Source organism: Dermacentor albipictus, chromosome 7 (assembly GCF_038994185.2).
Source record: "Dermacentor albipictus isolate Rhodes 1998 colony chromosome 7, USDA_Dalb.pri_finalv2, whole genome shotgun sequence".
Classification (NCBI taxonomy): domain Eukaryota; kingdom Metazoa; phylum Arthropoda; class Arachnida; order Ixodida; family Ixodidae; genus Dermacentor; species Dermacentor albipictus.
In genome coordinates, this window is record NC_091827.1 from 108,904,474 (window position 1) to 108,925,312 (window position 20,839).

At 44.8% G+C, this 20,839-nt stretch overlaps 3 protein-coding genes and 1 long non-coding RNA gene across 12 annotated transcripts in view; 2 read left to right on the forward strand and 2 right to left on the reverse strand.

The window, feature by feature from the left end:
- Nucleotides 1–20,839, reverse strand: part of LOC139048115 (uncharacterized) — a 97,432-nt gene that overhangs the window by 44,782 nt on the left and 31,811 nt on the right. The gene's annotated exons all lie outside the window — the stretch shown is intronic.
- The window catches only part of LOC135903462 (cytochrome P450 2D15-like), a 185,885-nt gene that overhangs the window by 22,002 nt on the left and 143,044 nt on the right, over nt 1–20,839 (forward strand). The window lies entirely within an intron of this gene.
- On the forward strand, nt 1,419–13,472 carry LOC139048114 (uncharacterized). The gene is made up of 7 exons (XM_070522579.1): nt 1,419–1,946; nt 2,513–2,676; nt 3,337–3,466; nt 5,052–5,195; nt 8,736–9,043; nt 10,355–10,789; nt 13,234–13,472. The coding sequence occupies exons 1-6, from the start codon at nt 1,782–1,784 to the stop codon at nt 10,785–10,787; spliced, it is 1,344 nt and encodes a 447-aa protein (XP_070378680.1). The 5' UTR covers nt 1,419–1,781; the 3' UTR covers nt 10,788–10,789; nt 13,234–13,472.
- On the reverse strand, nt 13,426–15,273 carry LOC139048116 (uncharacterized). Its single transcript, XR_011507525.1, has 3 exons — nt 14,877–15,273; nt 14,629–14,806; nt 13,426–13,564 (listed from the first exon to the last, which is right to left on the reverse strand). It is a non-coding gene; the product is annotated as an uncharacterized lncRNA (long non-coding RNA).

Genomic DNA, 20,839 nt, shown 5'->3' on the forward strand with positions numbered 1-20,839 from the left:
CGTAGCTAGCGAAAAGCAGCTCAGCCTTGTGAGGCACCTAGTTTGGCGCGTACATAATCTTAATGGAACAAATTCCTGACGCTTTCTCTGACCCTCGACATGGCTGTAATTAATTTAGTCACATATTGAGATAATTTTGAGGCACGCTCGCCGCGCGTGTCGTGACGCAGTTAGCAAAAAGCATCTTGAAGGGGCAGCGCAGAAAGACGATGACAGAAGGCAGGAACACACTGGACAGCGCTGTTCCTGCCTTCTGTCATCGTCTTTTTGCGCTGCCCCTTCAAGATGTTCAACCAGTACCAACTCGCCCAGATGTCGATCATTCTATAGCCAAAAGGAGCTTGGCCACTGCGACAAACTTAGTTTGGCGTGTACTGAATCTTAGTGGCTCAAGTTCGTGACGTTTTACAGTGGAGCTGTTTGAACCGTGCTGGGTTTCTCTTTGCGGCTGCAGCTTCGCTGAGCTGGAGGAGAGCGAGCGAAGAGAATGTGAAAGCAGAGTACAAAAATAGCACCGGGCAGCATAGCGACGGGGCGAGGGTGGGTGGAGCCTAGCGGGGCAGAAGGCGCGACGCGCACGCGAGCGAGGAACGCGGCCCGGGTGCATGCCCTCTCCTGTGGTGCGCGAACCAGGGGAGTCAAGCGAGGGTGGAGGGTCGTTCTTCGGCGATGATGATAACAGTGATCTGAACAAAGGAAAGACGCTTGATTGTGCAACCTTACAGGGAGCACGGCAAAGAGTCATAAGGGGAGAGGGAATGGGAAGTGGAAGTTGATAAAGAGGGAGGACGTGGCCTAATAGACTCTCTATGCGCGACAGCTGGCAGTCCTCATTAATGTTACGAGCGGCTGCCAGGGTAGTTCGATGTCCTCCTCGCCCGCTGCTCCGCACAGAGTGGAGACAACCGCGGCGGCTAACTACGGCGTTCGCCACGTGGATCGCGGCGCCCGAGGCGCCGCGATTCGCGGACGCTGTAGTAGATTGCCTTTGGCAGGCGACGTAGGGAGACGTTGCCGGCACTCGTGTGTCTTGCGTGTGATATGGCACTGCTCCGCTGGTCTCTGGTGTTTGCGATAGCAGAGGTACGCATACTTTTTATTGCGAAACAATACTACGCCAGGTATAACCGCTCGTCGCGTATGCCGTGCCCCCCCACCCCCCACCCCCCCAGAGCCGGCGCTGCGCTTAGCAGGTGGTGTGACATCAGCTCTTTCCGTTGCTGTGGGGACGCGTGACGTCAGCTTGCTCCCCGCCGCCACTAGAAGGGAGGGCGCTCGTCGCGTGTGCCGTGGCCCGCGAGCCGGTGGCGCGCCTAAGGGCTCAACCATACGTACGCGCTCCAATGCGCTCGCACGCGCCGCGCTGACTCGACGTCCCGTCGCGCCCGGCGGAGGAAGAGGGCGCGCACCCAAACGGTGCACGAGTTGCCGCGCGTAGCCGCGCGCCTCGTCGCGGCGGCGCAGTGTTGCTAGCTTGCCATGTTCAAGGCAGTCTAGCCTTCGCTTAACAACCACGTTAAGCAATGTGTTACATATTGCAAGAAAACGCAATAATTTTAGCTTAAAATTTGTTTCTATATTTCAGAAACATATTTTACGACTCCTTGTGGGTCATTCAGCTCAACTGCGACTTAATATGAGTATTGTGAGCCCGGCGAAACCAGCAGCAGCATCGGCATAGCACCACTCGTGTGCTACGCGCCTCGCGTGTTGTGGTTGTACGGCGTGCCAGACTTCGAACTGCGCTGCAAGCTTTCGACCTTTGTACTAACTGTTCAATCATGAGACCGTTGTCCAGAAAAAAGAAAGTGTTGCTTGTCATGAAAATGATGACGTTGCTGCTAATGCTGAAGAGAAGGCGACGTCGGTACCTGCGGCAACCGCGACGATGGTGGGTTCGGCCCGTGTTTGCAGCACGCAAGCAAGAAGGACTTTACTACACAGCAGTAAGTAACTTTGTTCTTTTTCCCTGTGAACCAAACAAGCCAGGCAATTAGCTACCGAATACACATGCACATACTTGACACCGAAGTCGTTGCTGCAATGTCGGTCGGAATGATGAAAAATGGGTCCGTGATAGGCTCAGCGCCATACAGTTGTGTAATCTGGTTTTTTGGAGGAAATTTGGACGAGTACTAAATGTAAACAACGTAGCATTATTCAGTAATCTTTGCTGGCACTTCCGATAATCCGAAGGGGCTAACGGGGCATTGGGGACGGAACCCGGACTGGTCCGTAGGTTGCGGACTCGCCGAGCCCTAGTGGTGCTGGGGCTATCAACTGTCCTCTCTCGCCGATTCTGGCACGCTCCAGACATCGTGAAAGGTCTTGTGTAGTGACTTTTCTCTTAAGTGCTGCACGAGAATGAAGGAGTTGTGAGACTTTAGAAATATGTCACCAAAACATTGTGGGACATACTTGTATGGCGTACTTAATGACATACTTGCTGCACAGACATGGGCACCAGCCTGGAAAACCTGTTCACAGCTAATTTTTTTTTCTCCTTTGACAGATGCGCCGTATGCGTGAAGGCGACCACGCCTTCTTCTTCAAGTTTTACCGCATGACGCCTCAGATGTTTGACACATTGCTGACATTTGTTGTAGCTGACCTAACTCGTCAGAACTTCATCAGAGAACCCTTGGAGCCGGCTGAACGGCTGGCAATAGCATTAAGGTACGTATGTATTCAGTTCTTCGTATGTAGTGCTTTCACTAGCGAGTAGTGCCTGTGTTGTGCTATCAATTAGCGTTCTACAAATGGAGACCTTGTGGGACTAGTTTCATACTTACTAATTGGCTGTTTGCTGCACAAAACTGGGCATATGAGGCAAAGAAACTTGGGTACAAGTCTTTCTGTGTTGTCTTTTCGTTTTCTTTTTTCAGTTATGCGTTGCATAGCACCTAATTTAATTTTCACAACTTTTCCTGTACTGAGCTTATAACACCTGCAAGCTATTATGACAAGCAGTGCTAGGTGAGGCCCGTCTAACTTGGGAATTGTTGCTGGAACTTGCTTGCCTTAGCATTACGAGTAAAAAAAGAAAGGAGCCACCGGAACGGCATAGAATGTGGAAGGTTAAGATACATGTGTAAGAAGACACTAAAATGTGGTATCAATAATTGAAGAAAAAATTACTCAACTAGCAGTACCATATTAGACTATACGAGGCACTTTTACAAGAGCACTTTTGTTCTTTGTTCACGAAAGAAAGTGGCACCTAAAGATTGTAATGGTAGCAGCACTTCAAAAAAGAAACATTCTTAATTGTTGTAGTAATAAATGGAACTAAATATTCAAAAACATGTTTTGTGATTTTGTTTCTCTGTGTTACAGTTACCTGGCATCAGGTCAAGATATCTGCAATGTCGCGCTTGCGTATCGTGTTGGCATTGAAACTGCACGAATGTGCATACACGTCACATGTCGGTCCCTCTGGGCACGACTGAAGGATCACTATATGAAGGTAAGCGAATGCTTTCATAATGTGTCTGAGATGTGCTACTTGTTGTGTGCTTCACCAAAACATGGGCAGAATATTTTTAAGTTTCCCAGGATTTTTAAATGTCGCCTGGTGTAGATAACATAATTCTAGTGCTTGAGCTGGATTATTGAGAGGCGGACATTACTTGCATGAGAAGTCAAAATTGGCTATTCAACTTCTCAGTTAATTAATTTACACCACATATGGCAATTTACTAATTGTCTCTGGTGAGTTTGGAAGGTGTGTACACGTTAAATTAATTTTCGGAATGAGACCAGTTTAGAGATATGTCTTGTAGCGTTCCTAGTTAAAGGATACAATAGACGGAAAGTATTGCTATGGAACTGGCGTCCATCTTGTCTACCATTTTATTCTCACTTCCTTCTTCTCTTCTCCTGAACCCAGACTCCTGCGCTTCTTCATCTTCTATTCCAAGTCTCATACCGCTTCATGTCTCATCAAACTCGCCTTCAGATTGCACTCTTCCACGCAGAAGTAACAAACTCCAATGTATTTCGTCCCACACTTTGGAAATAATTTCTCGAAACTGGTGTTATCCGGGTGATTAACTTTAAAAGGATATGTCTTAAAATCACCAGCACATTTCATAAATTGCAATATGTGCATTAAAGTTAGGAAGTTAACTTGCAAGTTTTTCTTAATAAGTTGAATATCTGTTTTCATGCTAGTAACGTCTGCCTCTTCGAATAATCCAGCCTAAGGACAAGAATTCTTCTATCTTTCAAAGACGATGTTTAAAAATTCAGGAACACTTAAAATGATCACCCCGTACACATACTCAGCTATGCACCGCAATGTGCGTCGCTACTCATGACTACATTTCCGCGAAGCCCGTGCACATAGCCTCTAATTAAAAGCTTCGATCCGTAGTAAATTTTGCTGTCTACACTGTGATCCATTGAATTGGAAGCATTGCGCTTTACCAGAGCAGAAACTCCCCTTTGTCGTGAAACCCCTGCCTCGTAAGCTTTTGTGGGTGACTGCTCTGTTTAGAAATGATGCAGATGTTGTTCAAGGGCTGCAAATATGACCGTGAACCTTTTTCTAGACGACATTGGCTCCTGCAGCCTCATTGTCTGCCCCATAAAATTTTTAATTGGCGACTATCCAGTGTGAAACCATATATCTTTATTATGTCACTATTTATCTTCATTGCCTTTCCTCTCTTCATGGTGCTCACTGGCACAATTTGTTATTTTTGCTTTGTTGATAAGGAAACTGCAAATTGCGAATTCACTGCCCTTGCATCCACTGAGTGGCTTGTAAGAGTGAGTACGCCTGTCACCACCATGCTTTTTCATGAATGGTGACTTAGAAAAGTGCTCACATAAATTTTTTTCCCTTGGCCCCTGCACAAAAAATTTCTCGAAACTGTTTATTCTGATTATGACTTGTAAGCAACTTTGCCGTATTCGCCTCAAATCATTCCCATGTATCATTCGAACTTTTGAGATCATATTTCAAAACAGCATCCCATATTTGCAGACATCAAATCAGCTACTGTGTGGTGTAGTGGAGCACTGATGATTCTGTGCAACTCTTTTAGGTACCCAGCAGAGCTGAGTGGGAGAAGATAGCCCAGGGCTTTTCGATGCGATGGCAGTTCCCAAACTGCCTAGGTGCTGTGGACGGCAAACATGTTGCCATTGTTAGCCCTCCTAACTCTGGCAGCGTCTACTTCAACTACAAGGTAGCATTACCTTTGTTTACTTGCATTTGACCAGATGAGCACATTACTCAGATCACCTGGTAACATTGGTATTTGCACGGGTGGAGAGGCACTTTCAAATACTCAGTGCCAAAGCAGAACAAATGACTCATAAATTTCATTTATTACAAAGTAATGGTTCAGCAGAATCCTGTTAAGCTTTTGGCCTTATTTTCTATTTTATTCCCCAAATTTTATTATGTTTACATCATACCCATAGCGCCTCAAGGCATTATAGCGGGTGCAAAGAGAACAAACATTACAAAGCATACAGGGTGGTAGCAAGCACGAACAGCAAGAACAAAAAAACGAATCGTATGCATATAACAGTGAACATCTACACAATCAATCAAGAAATGTGAACATATTCTATAGTTGGATACAACTTTAGGTTGGTTGCGGTGGGTTCACAGCAGCCAAGCATTCTCCCACAACCTCTAAAAAAAATAAGCAGTCCATTTGGTGACATATTTCTTTTAATGGAAGGGATGCCCAATTCTGAAAAAGCATCGTCCTGAACAGATCGTGCTCAATATAAGATTTGGCATGGAAACGTGCTGAAATGCTGGAAAATCTGAATGCAAGTACAGTTATTAACCCTGAATAACTATGTGGGGCCCAAAATGCTCATTCGGGCAGCCACTGTCCAGCTTCACACGAAAAAGCAGTAGTCAACGTAAAAGTGACAGCCACTCTTAGCAGCCAGCACGCCAAAGCATACTGTGCTTTGCGTGCAGTTGTGCTGCCCCTATTGTTTTTTTCAGCCCATTGAGATGAATAATGCCAATGTCAGAAGGCCCAAAATACTCTATTGGGCAGCCACCTACGAGCATGACGGGCCCTGTGATGAAATAACAGTCGTCGGGGCACGCTTGAAAGGCACCCTTAGTATCTGCACTTCAAAGTGCAGCCATGTCGTAGCCATTGTAGGTGAAACAGCAGTAGTCAATGCGAAATTGACAACCACTTTTATCAGTTTGCATGCAAAAAGCACATTCATGTGGTCGCATTCATTTTGGTTACCTGGCCCAGGCAAGTTTTGCGAATAAGAACAATTATAAAACATCATTAGCTTAGTCAGGCCCAAAATACTCATTTGGGTAGTCGAAGGCACGCTTGAAAGCCACCATTAGCAGTCTGCACGTCAAAGCGCAGTCAAGCTGTCGCCACTGTTGGTGAAACAGCAGCAATCAACGCGAAAATGACAGCCACTGTTGGCAGCTTGCATGCAAAAACACATTCATGTGGTGGCATTGCTTATTTTGGTTACCTGGTCCAGGCAAGTTTTGCGAATAAGAACAATTATCAAACATCATTAGCTTAGGCCCAAAATACTCATTCGGGTAACCATTATAGCAGTAGTTGAGGGCACGCTTGAAAGGCACCGTTCGCAGTCTGCACATCAAATCACAGTCATGCCGCAGCCATTGTTGTATTTGTTTATCTGACCGGGCACGTAAAACCAATGTAATCACAATTATTCACCCTGAATAGCTCTGCTAGCATTGTTTGTGCTAAAATATGCTGAGTGATGTCGAATGTGTTTTATTGAGGCAATTATTTCATTCACAAGCCATTGTCATAGTGATGGACAGCCAGGTTCAGACAATGACATTTGTGAAGTAATAAATGTTGAAAGTTGCAAAAGCTCTCAGTGCACTGCTTCGCTGGGCTCCATTCACTGAAAAATGTCTTTGCAACAATGAAAGTGTCAGGCAGGAAACGACTCCCCACTGCACAATGTTATTCGTGTTGAAAACTTTTACCATCATATGTGATGGGCAGCGAAACCATCTGTTTACTAAGACTGAATGCATGAGGTAAGAGGCAAAGTTACTGTGCAACCCACATGACGCTTTTAAGAAAATGTATCTCTAAACCTTTTTGTTTTCATAGACGATCAACATTTCTTTTGAGGAAGTTGTTTAAACACATTGAAGCAACAACACGAGAAGCAAGGACAGAAAACACAGCGAGTAGCCAGATTGAGAAGACGAGGTAGACCAGTGAGAAATGTTTTAATGAGATGGAAGAGGCCAGCCCTGCTGTGCACAGGAGTTAGCGCTTTGAATGAGATTCGTTAATGAAAATGTGTACTTTGCTGAAAGAAAACTAGCAAAACAAATGCTAATATCAAATAAGAGGACAGATATAAGAGTATGCGCGAACATGCATGCAATCAGGCACACAAACGCGAAAACTAAGAAAAACTGAAATATAAAGAAATGTGGGAAATAAAGAAATTGACAAACGCAAGAAAACATACATACATTTACAAACAGACCTGGGTAGAGGTATTATAGGAGCGGGTTCACAAGCTGCTGTGCTTACCTTCTCGTATGTTTTTTTTAACCGTTCTCTTAAAACTGTCTTGGGAATTTTTAATTGCAACATATCACAAGAATCGAAAAGCAGCGTGAAGCTATGTTGTGGGAAACCATATGCGAAAAGATGTTAGCTGTGAGAGCTTAAAGGCACCCTGAAACGATTTTGGCGATTTTCTACAAACGTACCGAGTCGTTAGAGTAGGTTCTTCTGATCATTAATTGACACATCTAAGTGCTCTGCGTAAAGCGTGTAATTTATTATAGGGCTTTAAAAATACACATCGCTGCCGATCGCAGCACACTGCTCGGCGGAATTTTAAGCCGCCCCTACCCATATGATGCAAATAACCCATATTACGTCACATGGGCGAGCTATCTGATTGGCTGACCAGGGCGCGTGGTCGATAATTTTTCCAACTTTATGGTGAACAAATGATGCTCGTAATAGTTGGAATGTTAGTTACTTTGTTTTTGTAAAAAGAAAATAACTTAAAGAGAATACACAAGAATAGTTTTTTAGTACACTTCAGCACTTCCGGCACACAGCAAGTGTCGTCTGCTTGTGTTACAACGTACTCCATTTTGACAAGAGCTCCGCAGTCAGAGTCGGTCTCAGTCTTTTCGCGAGCACTATGATTCGACTTTGTTGCCTTGTGGACTGCGAACCTAGCGACCTGCAAACCGCGAGTCCAGTATTAGGGCAAACGCACGCGCAAGGGGACAGGGTCTGGCCGCTTGACTGTGCTGGGATGAGCCACGAGATGAGCAGAAGGGCAAATGTGAATGGTCTGCACGGTGCAGCCACCTGGTGGCGCAGGTGACTAAGGACGTTTAACAATTTCAAGTGCTTGTATTAGTGCTAGTGCCAGAGACCATTTATCAACTGTGATTACTTTCAAGTCGCTCAATAAACTTTCCATTACTTTGTACATGCCATAACCGTTTACTGGCATGCAGACAACAATCACAAAGACAGGAGAATGGATGCACTTGGTGTGAGATGTTTTTACTTCCTCAGTCATACATTACGATGAAATTTTACACAAACTGTTCTACCGGGATTCTAGGCTTCACAATATGGGCAGCTGCTTTTGCACTTCAATGAGATATACCGATATTGTGCTTATTCAGATTGGTGCAGCTGTCACAATTATTGCACTGGTATTGATTGTGTGCTTTGTGCTCATAATTGCAGGGCACATTCTCTGTGGTCCTAATGGCTGTGGTCGACAGTGACTGCAAGTACACCCTCATCGATGTGGGAGCCGAGGGTCGCCTCAGTGATGGTGGCACATTCAAAAACTCAGAGTTTGGACGTGCCCTCACTCAAGGAGACTTGGATATACCATCACTGAATCGGCTTCCTGGCTCTGCAACAAATGCACCATATGCCTTCGTAGGCGACGAGGCCTTTCAGCTGAGAGAGGATTTTCTTCGTCCTTATCCAGCCAGGCAGCTTGATGATGAAAGACGGGTCTTCAACTATAGGCTAAGCCGAGCAAGGTATGTGGCATTCAATCCCTCATGTCACTATTACATGTAGTAGGCAAAGTAAGCAACATACAAGACCGATTATCTTAGTTTGTGGAGACCACCCTTGTGTTGCAGTACCAGCACCTGTCTGAATTGTGCCCTTTCCCGCAGCTTTAACAAGCAGTCTGCTTGTGCCCCCTTCTTTTTTTACGCCCCAACGGCCTGGCTTTCGTTTCCGCTTTCCCTCGTTTACCACATTTATGTCAGTCGAGCGTTCAGCCTGGCAATGCAGCCCCTTTTTTGCCTTGCAGCAAGTTCTTTTTCGAGCGCAATCATTCATGCCTTTTCAAAGGTAAAGTCTTCTGTTGCGAACAATATCCTTCGAGTCTCTTGGTCGTGTAATCCTACCACTAGTTGATCCCTCAAGGCATCATTCAGAAACGCCTTGAACTCTCAATTGCGCTCCAGACGTTTAAGCTCCGTCATGAAGTCTTCGAAGCATTCTCCTTCCTGCTGCGTGTGCTTGTTGAACTTGTAATGCTCGACTATTACTAAATACTCTGGGCTGAAGTGTTGTTCTAGTACACTATTTCCAAGAAGGTCTTGTCAGTAGGGCTGTCAGGAACTAAAATTTTCTTCAGCTCTCTGTGCACTGTGCTGCCTATTACGCTCAAGAACAACCTCAACTTCTTTGTCTCCTGAACCTCGTTAAGTGCCACAAAATTTTCAAACCTCTCGAAATACGACTTGATATCCTCGCTTCTTGGGTTAAACTCTGGCATGCTTCCGAAAAGTTGCGAAGATACAGGGATTGCCATTTTTAAATGTTTGCCTTCGGATGGTGGCCCAGCCGTCCGTTGAGCCGCAACAGCTGCGCCGGTGCTTGGTTCAGAATCGTAGCATCATCCCATCTTTGTCACCAATTGTTCTGTTGTGGCCAAGGAAAGACCACGACGCAGGAAGCCAGGGCAAGAACGAATGTGCTTTATTCGAGAGCACCTCTGCTTCTATCGCATTGACAGTCCTACGTCATAGGCATGTGCTGAACTGATAACTGATACCACAATGGTGAAACTACAATCACGGGATTTCTTCACGTGAATCAGTTCTCTTTTGCCAATAACAATTGTTTCGGTTTCGATTTTGACAGTTAAAATTTCGCTGAAGTGGAAACGCTCCCCAAAAATGACTTATTGTGCAGAGAAACTTAGGGCATTAATTTCTATGAAATACTGACGGGGAATTAAGGATTATTCGTCGTAGCGGTATTCGTTGTGGCGGGATTCAACTGTATTTGTATTCTTTAAAATTGGCATTCAAGGTGTTTCAATTTTCCCCCAGGCGCTGTGCAGAGAACGCATTTGGGATAACGGCGGCCAGATGGAGAATTCTGCTACGTACCATCCACTTGAAACCGAAGAATGTGGACTTCGTTATCAAGGCTGCTTGTATTCTCCACAATTTTCTCACTGTCCACAACCCACAGTCACACAAGTTCACCGATACAGAGGACAGCTTTGGTAACCTCGTCGCAGGACAGTGGCGACAAGGTGTCCAACAAGCATCGGGAAACAACTCGGAACCCCAGTTCTTCCCGATAAAGGCAACACATTGCAGGAACTACCTTGGTAATGCGGCAGCTGCCAGGAACCTTTTCGCAGCATACTTTTGTAGCAGTGCTGGGGAGGTTCCTTGGCAATGGAATCTCCCTGGGGTGTCCAAAGAAGCAGTTCTCAAGCGGCTACGGGAGCAGACACATCTAACAATTCAGTGATGGTGAGCTATGAAAGTTACAAGGCTAAAGCCTCATGTCATAGTTTATGGGTTCACAGTAAAGAAATCTATTCGTTACATTTACATCACACATGCAGGCTCTCTTGTGTTAAGCTTTAAAAAAAAGCTGGTGCCCCTTCACTTGTCTTGTCACGTAACAACAATGCTTCTGTGTGTTTTGTACACCTCCTTTAACGCTGGGTACCTAGTACTTCCAAGTCATGAACAACATGTGCATTATCAATGTAACATTGCAATCTTGATGGGAATATGTAAGCAGGATAGGCTGATTGTCTGGGGATAATATTTGCCACAAAGGTTTACATATCTTTAGAGTGACAGCAATAACTCTGGAATCTATTACAAAGATTAGAACATAAATTAAACATTTGTATGGATCCACTTGGACATGGTGACGTTCAAGTAATTCTGAAAAGCATATTTTATCCTCTAAGCAAATGGTATGGTGATAAACATGAGCAGGTGTATGCATATCTCCAGTACACTGCTAAGAATGTATAACTGATGTCCAATCATTTTCCTACTACAGTCTCCTCACGTCCTCTTGCCTTTGTGCTGAAAATCGCTGCCACAGTGCATCATTGCTAAATGAGGATCATCATCAGCCATTTTTTATGTCCACTACAGGACAAACCCCTCTCTCGGCATCCTTAATTACTCCTGTCTTGTGCTAGCTGATTTCAGGCTTTATATTCACATTTCCTAACATCATCACACCCCTAATTTTCTGTCATCCTTGGCTGTGTTCCCCTTGGCACACACTCTAACTTTCATAGACTGCTGGCTGTATGTTCTACACATAGCATAGCCTGCCCAGCTCCAATTCTTCCTTTAATGTCAACTCGTATAGCGACCCCACCGCCTGCCTTCCTCTTAACATTAGACCTAACTTTTCGTTCCATCGCTCGTTGTACAGTACTTCACATCAACTCGCGCTGGTTTATGAACCTCCAAGTTTGTATCCCTTGTATTAGTACCACTAGTATTCAATGTTTTCACACTTTTGTTTCATTGGTAGCAGTAACCTGGCAGTCATAATTTGGTAATGCCTGCCATATGGGCCTTAAGGCATTTTTATTCTTCTGTAACTTTTCATGATGACATTCTTCAGGTATTCTTGCAAACATTCTAGAAGCTCACTGCCAATCATGAAATGGAAATGACTTCTTATTCTGTTTCTATAGTTAAAGGAACTACCCGTCATGGTGGTGGAGTGGCTTTTGCGTTGCTCTGCTAAGCCTAATGTGCGTGAGATTGCCTCTCGGCTGCAAAATGCAAAACCGGTGCACTATGCACTGGGTGGCCATTAAGGAACTTAGGTGCTCAAAATTAACCTGGAGCCTAGGCATAGCATAGGTAATTTGTTTTGAGAGAGCTATGCTTAAATTCAATAAGCGCTCGCACCCGACATCAAAGCTCCTGCTTTCAGTGGCCTTTCATTTTGCATTAACTCTAGATGGCTGGACAAGGTATACTTACTTTAGAACCTGTGATCAATTATGGTGAATTATTTGTTTTGTTACTTGTATGCAGGAAAACCAGTATATACATGCAGAAACATTGCTTATTGTCCTTCAAAACAATTGCTTCCCACGATACTTCACTTTTAAGAATGCTTAATTAGATATCCCACACTTTGGGCTGTGCCTGTACAAAATATCCTCTTCACAGTGAGAGGAAGATTTAACTGAGGAATATCAGCGAATGTAGCCTGAAGCAAGCCCGCTAGCCTGCTATCTGTTAAAGGGGAACGAGATGTGTGCACGCCAGCAAATGCATTGAAAACTTATGATAAAATACTACTTGCTGTTAGCATGGCTGTCAATGCTTAAATGTAATTGTAGCGTTGTAGAAACATTGGTTAATCCTTCTTTCATAGGAATCACTCATAACATGAAAGTGAAACGTGTTACATTTGCCCATGAACTTCACTGCCTTTCTGCTGCACTTAACAGCATTGTTAATTGGCGCCATTCAAGGCGAAGCAGTATACAGCAGTCGAACGTTAAAGGGAATCCATGCGACGAAACTGTGTTGTTACCACAGACAGTATGAGCACAATGCTGAGAGAATATCAAAATAGTGCCATCTCCTGGGGGGCTAGAAAACGAGCCTTGTCTTTTCAAGACATTTCTGTGATGCTCGTACATGCTAGAATTCTTGGTGAAGACATGTAAAACATTTTTCATGTTAAGAAAAGTGCAACAGACCCTTCATCACTCTGAATACTTCTTTATTAGTTGCAGCAACTCGATCTGAAAGTCGAGTTGCTTTTCCTCTGGCACTTTTTTCAGGAACTTTCCTATATTCATTGCCATGTGGTAGTATTCGTCCTCTAAAGGGCAAGCCTTGAGGGTCTTTGACAGTTCGCCCATTTCAGTGACAAGGGCGTCTTCACTCAGCCTTCTCTTCCTTTTTTTTTGCAGCCTTTGACTAGCGGCTCCCTGGTGACTTGGGGCAGCCGCTCCTTGTGCCGTAGACGTCGAGGCTGGCGCTGGGGATGACATCGAGGCTGGCGCTGGGGATGATGTTGAGGCTGGCGCTGGGGATGACATCGAGGCTGATGAGACTTGGGATGCTGACACCAAATCAGAAAAATCTGATTGCTCCTCCAAGTCCTGGTCTTCAAATTGGGCAATGCCCATTAAAAGTTTTTCTGCACTACTGTGCTGCTGGTTCTCTCCTAGTGGCTCACTTGCGTCCAGCTGATGGCTCGCCTCTCTCGGGCTTGCAGCCACTACATAATTGCCTGAAGTGCTGCACACAAGAAAAAGTGCATGTTTTCTATGTTGTGACGTTTTGTAACATTGCAATAAAACAAAGTGAAACCATTTCAGTGTTTTTCTTGCTCTTCATTATTGTTATAGCCTCACACACTGTAAAACTGTTATGAACAATACTAGCACTTTCATAACGTTAAAGTTGTCATTCACTAATGTGATCCGTATTACCATGCATTGTGCAAAAGAGAAATGCAAAATAAAAATACAAGTAAAGGTGCATCAAAATATTTTTGTGCATGTCGGTGTATCTGTAAAAGAAAATATATATTCCTTGTAAAGTGTCTAATCGCAGTAAAAATGCCATACTAGTAGTAACTTGCATATATAAGTAAGCAATTTCGCAAGCATACATGAAACATAGCCATGCACATCATATTCATGATTTAAGGGAATTACTACGATCAAAGCGGCACCACATGCTATAACATGGAGATGTGAAAACCCTTGCCATTAGTTCACAAGTGAAATTGAACTGTGATAACTCCGAAAACTATATAATTCACAGCCTAGGCATGTGGTATTTACAATGAAGGCCACCTGTATATTACAGCTTGCTTGCATAAACGTTGAATTGCCAATTTTCCCCCTCATTTTGTTTACTTCAGTGAGCAGGCGTGGGTATCAGCATAGCCAAAAAATACGGATGTAGCAACACCGAGCACAAGGCCCTCCCCACCACTCCCCTACCCTGATTAATTGCCGGACCCTGTTCCCCTCGTAATTCCTGGCTGCACCACTGCTGCATACCCAAGCACAGGATGGCCCCCCTTCCTTTGTACGCGCCTCCACCGCAAAAACCACTTATTGCACACTGAAATTTGTTACATTTAAATGCCCATTACCATCGTTCATGGCAGTAGGCTTAGCAAAGTATATCTCAAAATTATTAGCCGGTAAAAGGCTTACTATCTCGCTCTACGATGAGGTTAATTGCCCATTCGGAAGAAACAAGCACCTCATCTCACTGACATAGATGTAATCAAGGTGGGTTTCCTTTGGCCAGCAAAATGTTCGCAACAACAATAATGTCAAGCTTACGGTCTCGTCACCATGGTGTCCTTTAAAAACAGCAACAACTCAAAAAAGGGCCATGCTGTGTCGACCGACTCGACTTCGTCGGCGCCGGCGCCGCTCTTTTGTGTCTTTATGGCGTTGAAGATGCGGCGGAACTTATCACGTAGCGACTTCCATCTTTTCTGCACCAACTCCAGTCCCACTGCGCAGAAAAATGCAAGACTGCTTAGTAATTGATTATTCACGTGGAAGCTGCATAATCTCGTGCTTACCTTGGATGTTGATGTCTGGCAGGACGGCGGCCGTCACTTCTTTCCAAAGTGCCGCTTTGAGGTTGCGGTCTTTATGTTGCTTATGAGAGGCCATCCACAGTGGTTGGCGACATTGAACTTCAGCTATTAAAGCTTCATTATTAATACAGCCTTCACGGCTGAAAATTTCCGTACCTGCCATGAACGATTTCAACACGCACAGCCAACAAGGAGGTACTGAAGGAGCATGCAACCTTGGAGCATGCCTGAACGTCGCGCGAAGAGTCGTTCGGAAGTCACGTTGGCTCGCCGTGGTCACGTGAGGTGCGTCATGCTACTGACGCGAGCGGCAGCTTCCGGCGCGGGCGCAAAAAACCTAGCGGTTGTAGGTCTCGACGCCGCCGCGCGCCTACACGCGAAACAGCCTCCGCGCCTGACGCCGTACGCGCCCAGGCGTGGTGCGGCGCGTGCGAGCGCATTGGAGCGCGTACGTATGGTTGAGCCCTAACAGGTGGTCTCTCCGTTGATATGACGACCTCCTCGCCTTGCGCTCGCTCCGTGGCGGCTTCACTGGGAAATATAGCGGTGCGCTGCGCTTTGGTTGATCAGTCTCGCCATGGAAGTTATCGACAAAGAGTCTATATCTGAATCTAGTTGCTCTACTGCTTCGGAAAAGTTAAATTCTAAGTTAAATTCTAGGAAGAATGAGAGAAAGAGGTTGCAACGTTGCTTTCGCAATTCAACCAGGTTTAACCAGAACTAAACCACAGCCAATTTTTTATAGCCCCACAACAACATGCACTTTTTTTCGGTACTCACGCTTGTCGAAAACGCGATGACTTATTGCCAATAGTGATAACACGGAAGTGTGGTGCTCGCGCCGGGAAGCAACACACTCCCGACGGTTTATTCAAGTCTTGTCATGTCCTTGTTTCTTAATGAGGTTAGGCATACGTTTCGCTTGGGTTTGTCTTATTGTTTATTTGGAATGCCACACATCGCGCTTCGAAAGACCACCATCATTGAAAGCGCAATGAGTAGTTCATTGTGGGAATCTAGCGGATCAATTAAAGCCTCTCTAAATTATGTTACTCATTTGTGTTTTGTAATGCATTAATCATTGTACTTATGACTCGGTTATGCACTGTAGTTACCAAGTGACACATCGGGGCTGCACATTTCATTTAATTAAATACAGGGACACATTTTTCAACCTATAGGGAAGTCGGAGAGAGCCTGCTGCACGCACGCTGTGCTGCGAGAGAGAAACGACATCACTATCGGTGTAGCCAATAGCCCACCACACCTTTGCTGCAAGATAATTATGACATCATGATCTTCTATTAACCCCGTCCCCCTCTCTGTCCCTTCCCTGCAATAATACGTAGATAAATGTATATATGGTAAATGCATTGAGATTCCTCTGTCTACCCAACAAGAAATTTCTCCGTCCATCATAAACGAGTAGAAAACGGGCTAACCGAGGGGCTCGATTTTTATTAGTCATATCATAACAAGCCGACAAACACTGACACCAAGGACAACATCGGGGAAATTACTTGTGCTTAATAAATGAAATAAAGAAACGACAAATTAATGGAAAAGAAAGTGGATGAGAAAAAACTTGCCGCAGGGGGGGATCGCACCCATAACCTTCGCACTTCGCTTGTGATGCTCTACCAATTGAGCTACCACGGCGCCATTTGGCCATCCACTTTCTTGGGTATGTATGTTTCCTAGTGGAACCCTGCGAGTGTTAGCCAGCGCCCCGACTCGCTGGCTAACACTGTGTGTGTGTGTGTGTGTGTGTGTGTGTGTGTGTGTGTGTGTGTGCGTGTGCGTGCGTGTGTGTGTGTGTGTGCGTATGTGTGTGTGTGTGTGTTCGTGTGTGTGTTCGTGTGTGTGCGTGTGTGTGTGCGTGTGTGTGTGTGTGTGTTTAGTTCGTGTGGATTTCGATGTGAAATCGGGCCATTAGTATCATACTTCTACTGTGCAGCCTCATGCCTTATGCATTCATTAACTATAGTGCAACAGAAATACCATCGACAAGAACGAAGTGAACACACTTGAGCGCTTCGTTCTTGTCCGTTGTCTATCTGTTGCGTTTTAGTTATTAATGAATACACACCAACTCGTCTACTCCTCAGTTCTTATGTCGGGCTTATAAGCCCGCTTGTGTTCTGGAATATCTGCATGGCTATGTATCCTGTAATTGAATTCTTGGTCATGTGCTTGCAAGCAGCCTACAAATCTCCTGATTTTCCTGACAATCTCCTGTGATGTGCATGCCCAGACAGTTTCTGGTGAATCCATGCAGGTGTGCAGGGGTGTCGTGCAGGGTGTAATTTGCACTAGAAATGCTGCTTTGATTCCTTTCAGTTCAGCTTTTCTATGTGTAGGATTACCTACAATGGTACTCACTTATATGAGGTTTAATTTTATGTAGCGTCATACTACTGTTACGCAGCTATTGCCACATCAGTGTACAATATGCGCCTGATGTTTGCTTGCATCTTCATGATTAGCAACCTCCTCTGTGTGCTTGGCAGTTGAATATAGTGTCCTGGCCTAATTATTTGCCCCCATATTGGATGGTATGAGCCTGTTGTGTTACAAGTTCAGGTGCTCCCGAGGTTGTTTCTGGAGGGAGGTGTAGACATCTTTGCATCTCGTATGCTAGCATGGTATATTATCTGGGGGCCAGGTTCTGAGCTCTTGAGCCAAAGAATTTGTGCCGCAGGCTGCAACTCTACTCTGTCTAGGTGCTTGTTCGTTTGCTCTTTTTCATAGGGGTCTTCAAGCATGGTAAAGTCGGAAAGACCTGTTATTACCCGATGCCTGTACTCGATGAGTTGTCTTTTCTGTGCGCTGCTGGTAATTCATACCATACAATACATTGGACACAAGCACAGCATCTGCGATTTTCCGTTGCATCTACTTGTACATCCCCCCATGCATCCAAGATTATTCTTTTCACCAGGTTTAGAATTTGCGTCCAAGCATGGTACAATTGTTTCACCCACGTGCTGGCTCTGCCGTCATGGCCTTACATTAGCTGAAGATTTGTGTATGTTGACTTGCGGGTATATTTCTTCAGCTATGTGGAGCACAATGTGCAATCTGGGGTAGTTCTTGATTCTAGTCTTTTTTCCGACATCAGTGTAAGCTGACTTATCAGAAAGCGAGAGGCCAGACTGGCCAAGAAAGACTGCAGTGTTGTCCAGAGCTTGTAGCATAATTCTTGGTTTCTGTATATTCCCACAGACTGTAGTACACCATAGGCTGTAGTAGTTGTAGTATGCCTGTGTTGTTGGTGTGGGTGGGCGAAATGTACCTCACACTTTCACCTGTAATTTTCTGTCTTTCAAAAAGTTACTGTTGTTTAACTTAAGGGCACTCCCAGAACTTTTTTTTGCTCATCGTTCCTTTTATTAGAGTAGCATGAGGTACTGCTTTTAAAAGCATCTTCACTGTCTTCATTCTTTCATAAGCAGTTTTACACAACGCCCTGCAATAAAGTTTCTGCTGCTTTTGGCCCACTCATATCTGCCAGAAGGGAGAACTCTTGGAAAAGCTTTTCTTTCTGCTGTGTGTGAGACGTACTATGAGCATTCATATCTTGACATTTATGCATCTGTAGAACCAGCTTCCTGACAGAGTACTTGCCATACCTGAATAGGCTTATTTTTGCAGTGCTGTTGAACAATACATATTGATGCAATGAATGTTTACACACTTGATTTATCACGAAAAACAGTTGTTTCACAATTGTGCTTGTTGCTTTCGATTGGTGTTGGATTATGCATAAGCATGCCCCCCCCCCCCCCCCTATGCAAATGTATGTGGAAGTTGAAGGGTTCAATTAAAGATGATGAAATAAATCTCAGTGCAAGAGCTTTTTCTTACCTATGACTCCCATAGAAATTCGGCTTCCACGGCTGACAATTCAGCCCCTCGCCTTGTATTAGCAGCAGAACGCTATAGCCACAGTGACAGGTGAATAAATTGAAAAATTTGTCTGCAGATGATTTTTGTCGTGCCTGTATGTAGGTAAAAGTTGTAATGAGTGTGTCATTGCAAAAAAAAAAGCTGTTTGTTGTCCTTTATTGAATAAACCTTATATTGTGTATAGTTGACATGCAGCAATTTGTTCTTAAATCTCCGGGTGATATGTTCTTGCAAGTAGCATGGTATTTCATTACTTATAGATATAGTAATCACAGCGGATATCGTTATGTGGGTTTACGCACTAATATATGTGATCACAAACCTATTAGAAACATGTAAGGCATGAATGTTTCTGCACACTGGATCAGCTGTGAACGTGCAAGAACTGCTTGTACTTAACATATTCAAGGTTTTACAGGAAGGGGTGCAACTGGCTGACTTCACTGCACAGTTCTGATTTACTTTTTTTAACGTGTCGTTTTCTGCTGTTTTATCCCCACAAGAAGAGGCTGTTTGCCTGCTTTTCGTATTGTTGCACGAGTTTTATATGGCGGTGTCGGTGGGTACGTTGTTACTGTGCCACTGTAGCAAGCAAATAATTTACTTAATTGAATAGCTATAGAATTATATACCTTTCAAAGCAAATATTAATACAGGTGAAGTAAGGATACAAAGTCCGCAACGTATTCAGTGTTTATTGGTTGTTCGTTCGTTGTTGTTCGGTTGTTCGTTCGTCCGTCCGTCCGTCCGTCCGTCCGTCCGTCCGTCCGTCCGTTCGTTCGTTCGTTCGTTCGTTCGTTCGTTCGTTCGTTCGTTCGTTCGTCCGTCCGTCCGTCCGTCCGTTCGTTCGTCCGTCCGTCCGTCCATTCGTTCGTTCGTTCGTTCGTTCGTTCGTTCGTTCGTTCGTTCGTTCGTTCGTTCGTTCGTTCGTTCGTTCGTTCGTTCGTTCGTTCGTTCGTTCGTTCGTTCGTTCGTCCGTCCGTTCGTTCGTTCGTTCGTTCGTTCGTTCGTTCGTTCGTTCGTTCGTTCGTTCGTTCGTTCGTTCGTTCGTCCGTCCGTCCGTCCGTCCGTCCGTCCGTCCGTCCGTTCGTTCGTTCGTTCGTTCGTTCGTTCGTCCGTCCGTCCGTCCGTCCGTCCGTCCGTCCGTCCGTCCGTCCGTCCGTCCGTCCGTCCGTCCGTCCGTCCGTCCGTTCGTTCGTTCGTTCGTTCGTTCGTTCGTTCGTTTGTTCGTTCGATTCTCTTACTTCCGCAACGGTCGTCGATGGTATCATCACAATTTTTTTTTCTCATCTCCCTTCCTCCAAGCGTAGTTGTTTTTCCTGTATAGTGCTTCCACATAGAAATCAGCTCGATGCGCAAAGGTCCTTCTATGTACTTATTTCAATAAAAGGCTGGGCATACCTAAAACTTCTTTAGTGTCGCCAACGAATCCTATTCGTTAGCATTGGACTTCCACGTTTCAACCTGTTCCCCTACGCCATGGTCTTCCTAGCGTGGCTTGGTGTGCTTGACAGCAAAGGGAATGGTCATGCTAAGAACGTATTTCAATCTAATTATGTACGTCTCGAGTCATACTCCCGAAAGGGCGGCAGGTAATAGCGCAACCTCCACTTCACAATCCCTCTCTGAGTATAGTTGTGTTGCTGTTGACGTGTTGTGGAAATGTTTTGTGGAAAAACTCTTTTCCAAAATAAAGCGCAACAGAAACCATAATATCGGATTCCGCCTACCGGTTATTGTGCGCAAAGTTTGGGATTTTACTGGCATAGGCATCACGAACACATAGTGGCACAGCAGAAAAACTTTCTCAAGAGGTTTCACGAAGAAATATCTTAAATATAGTATTTTACTGGGTACCAAAAGCATGATGTGATTATGAGGCACGCCGTAGTGGGATACTCTGGATTATTTCTGAACACTTGGGGTTCTATTAGATGCACTCAGTGCTCGGCACACACTGCAAAAATATTCCGTCATTTAATGTAGAAAACATACTAAAAAAATACACACAGTGTCATGTTTTATTAAAAATGGAG

Excerpts from the sequence above, each read along its gene's own strand:
- LOC139048114 (XM_070522579.1), top strand. The coding sequence starts at position 1,782 with ATGAGACCGTTGTCCAGAAAAAAGAAAGTGTTGCTTGTCATGAAAATG. Across the intron at positions 1,947-2,512 it reads AAGGACTTTACTACACAGCA|ATGCGCCGTATGCGTGAAGG; the intron begins GTAAGTAACTTT and ends CTCCTTTGACAG. Across the intron at positions 5,196-8,735 it reads GCGTCTACTTCAACTACAAG|GGCACATTCTCTGTGGTCCT; the intron begins GTAGCATTACCT and ends TCATAATTGCAG.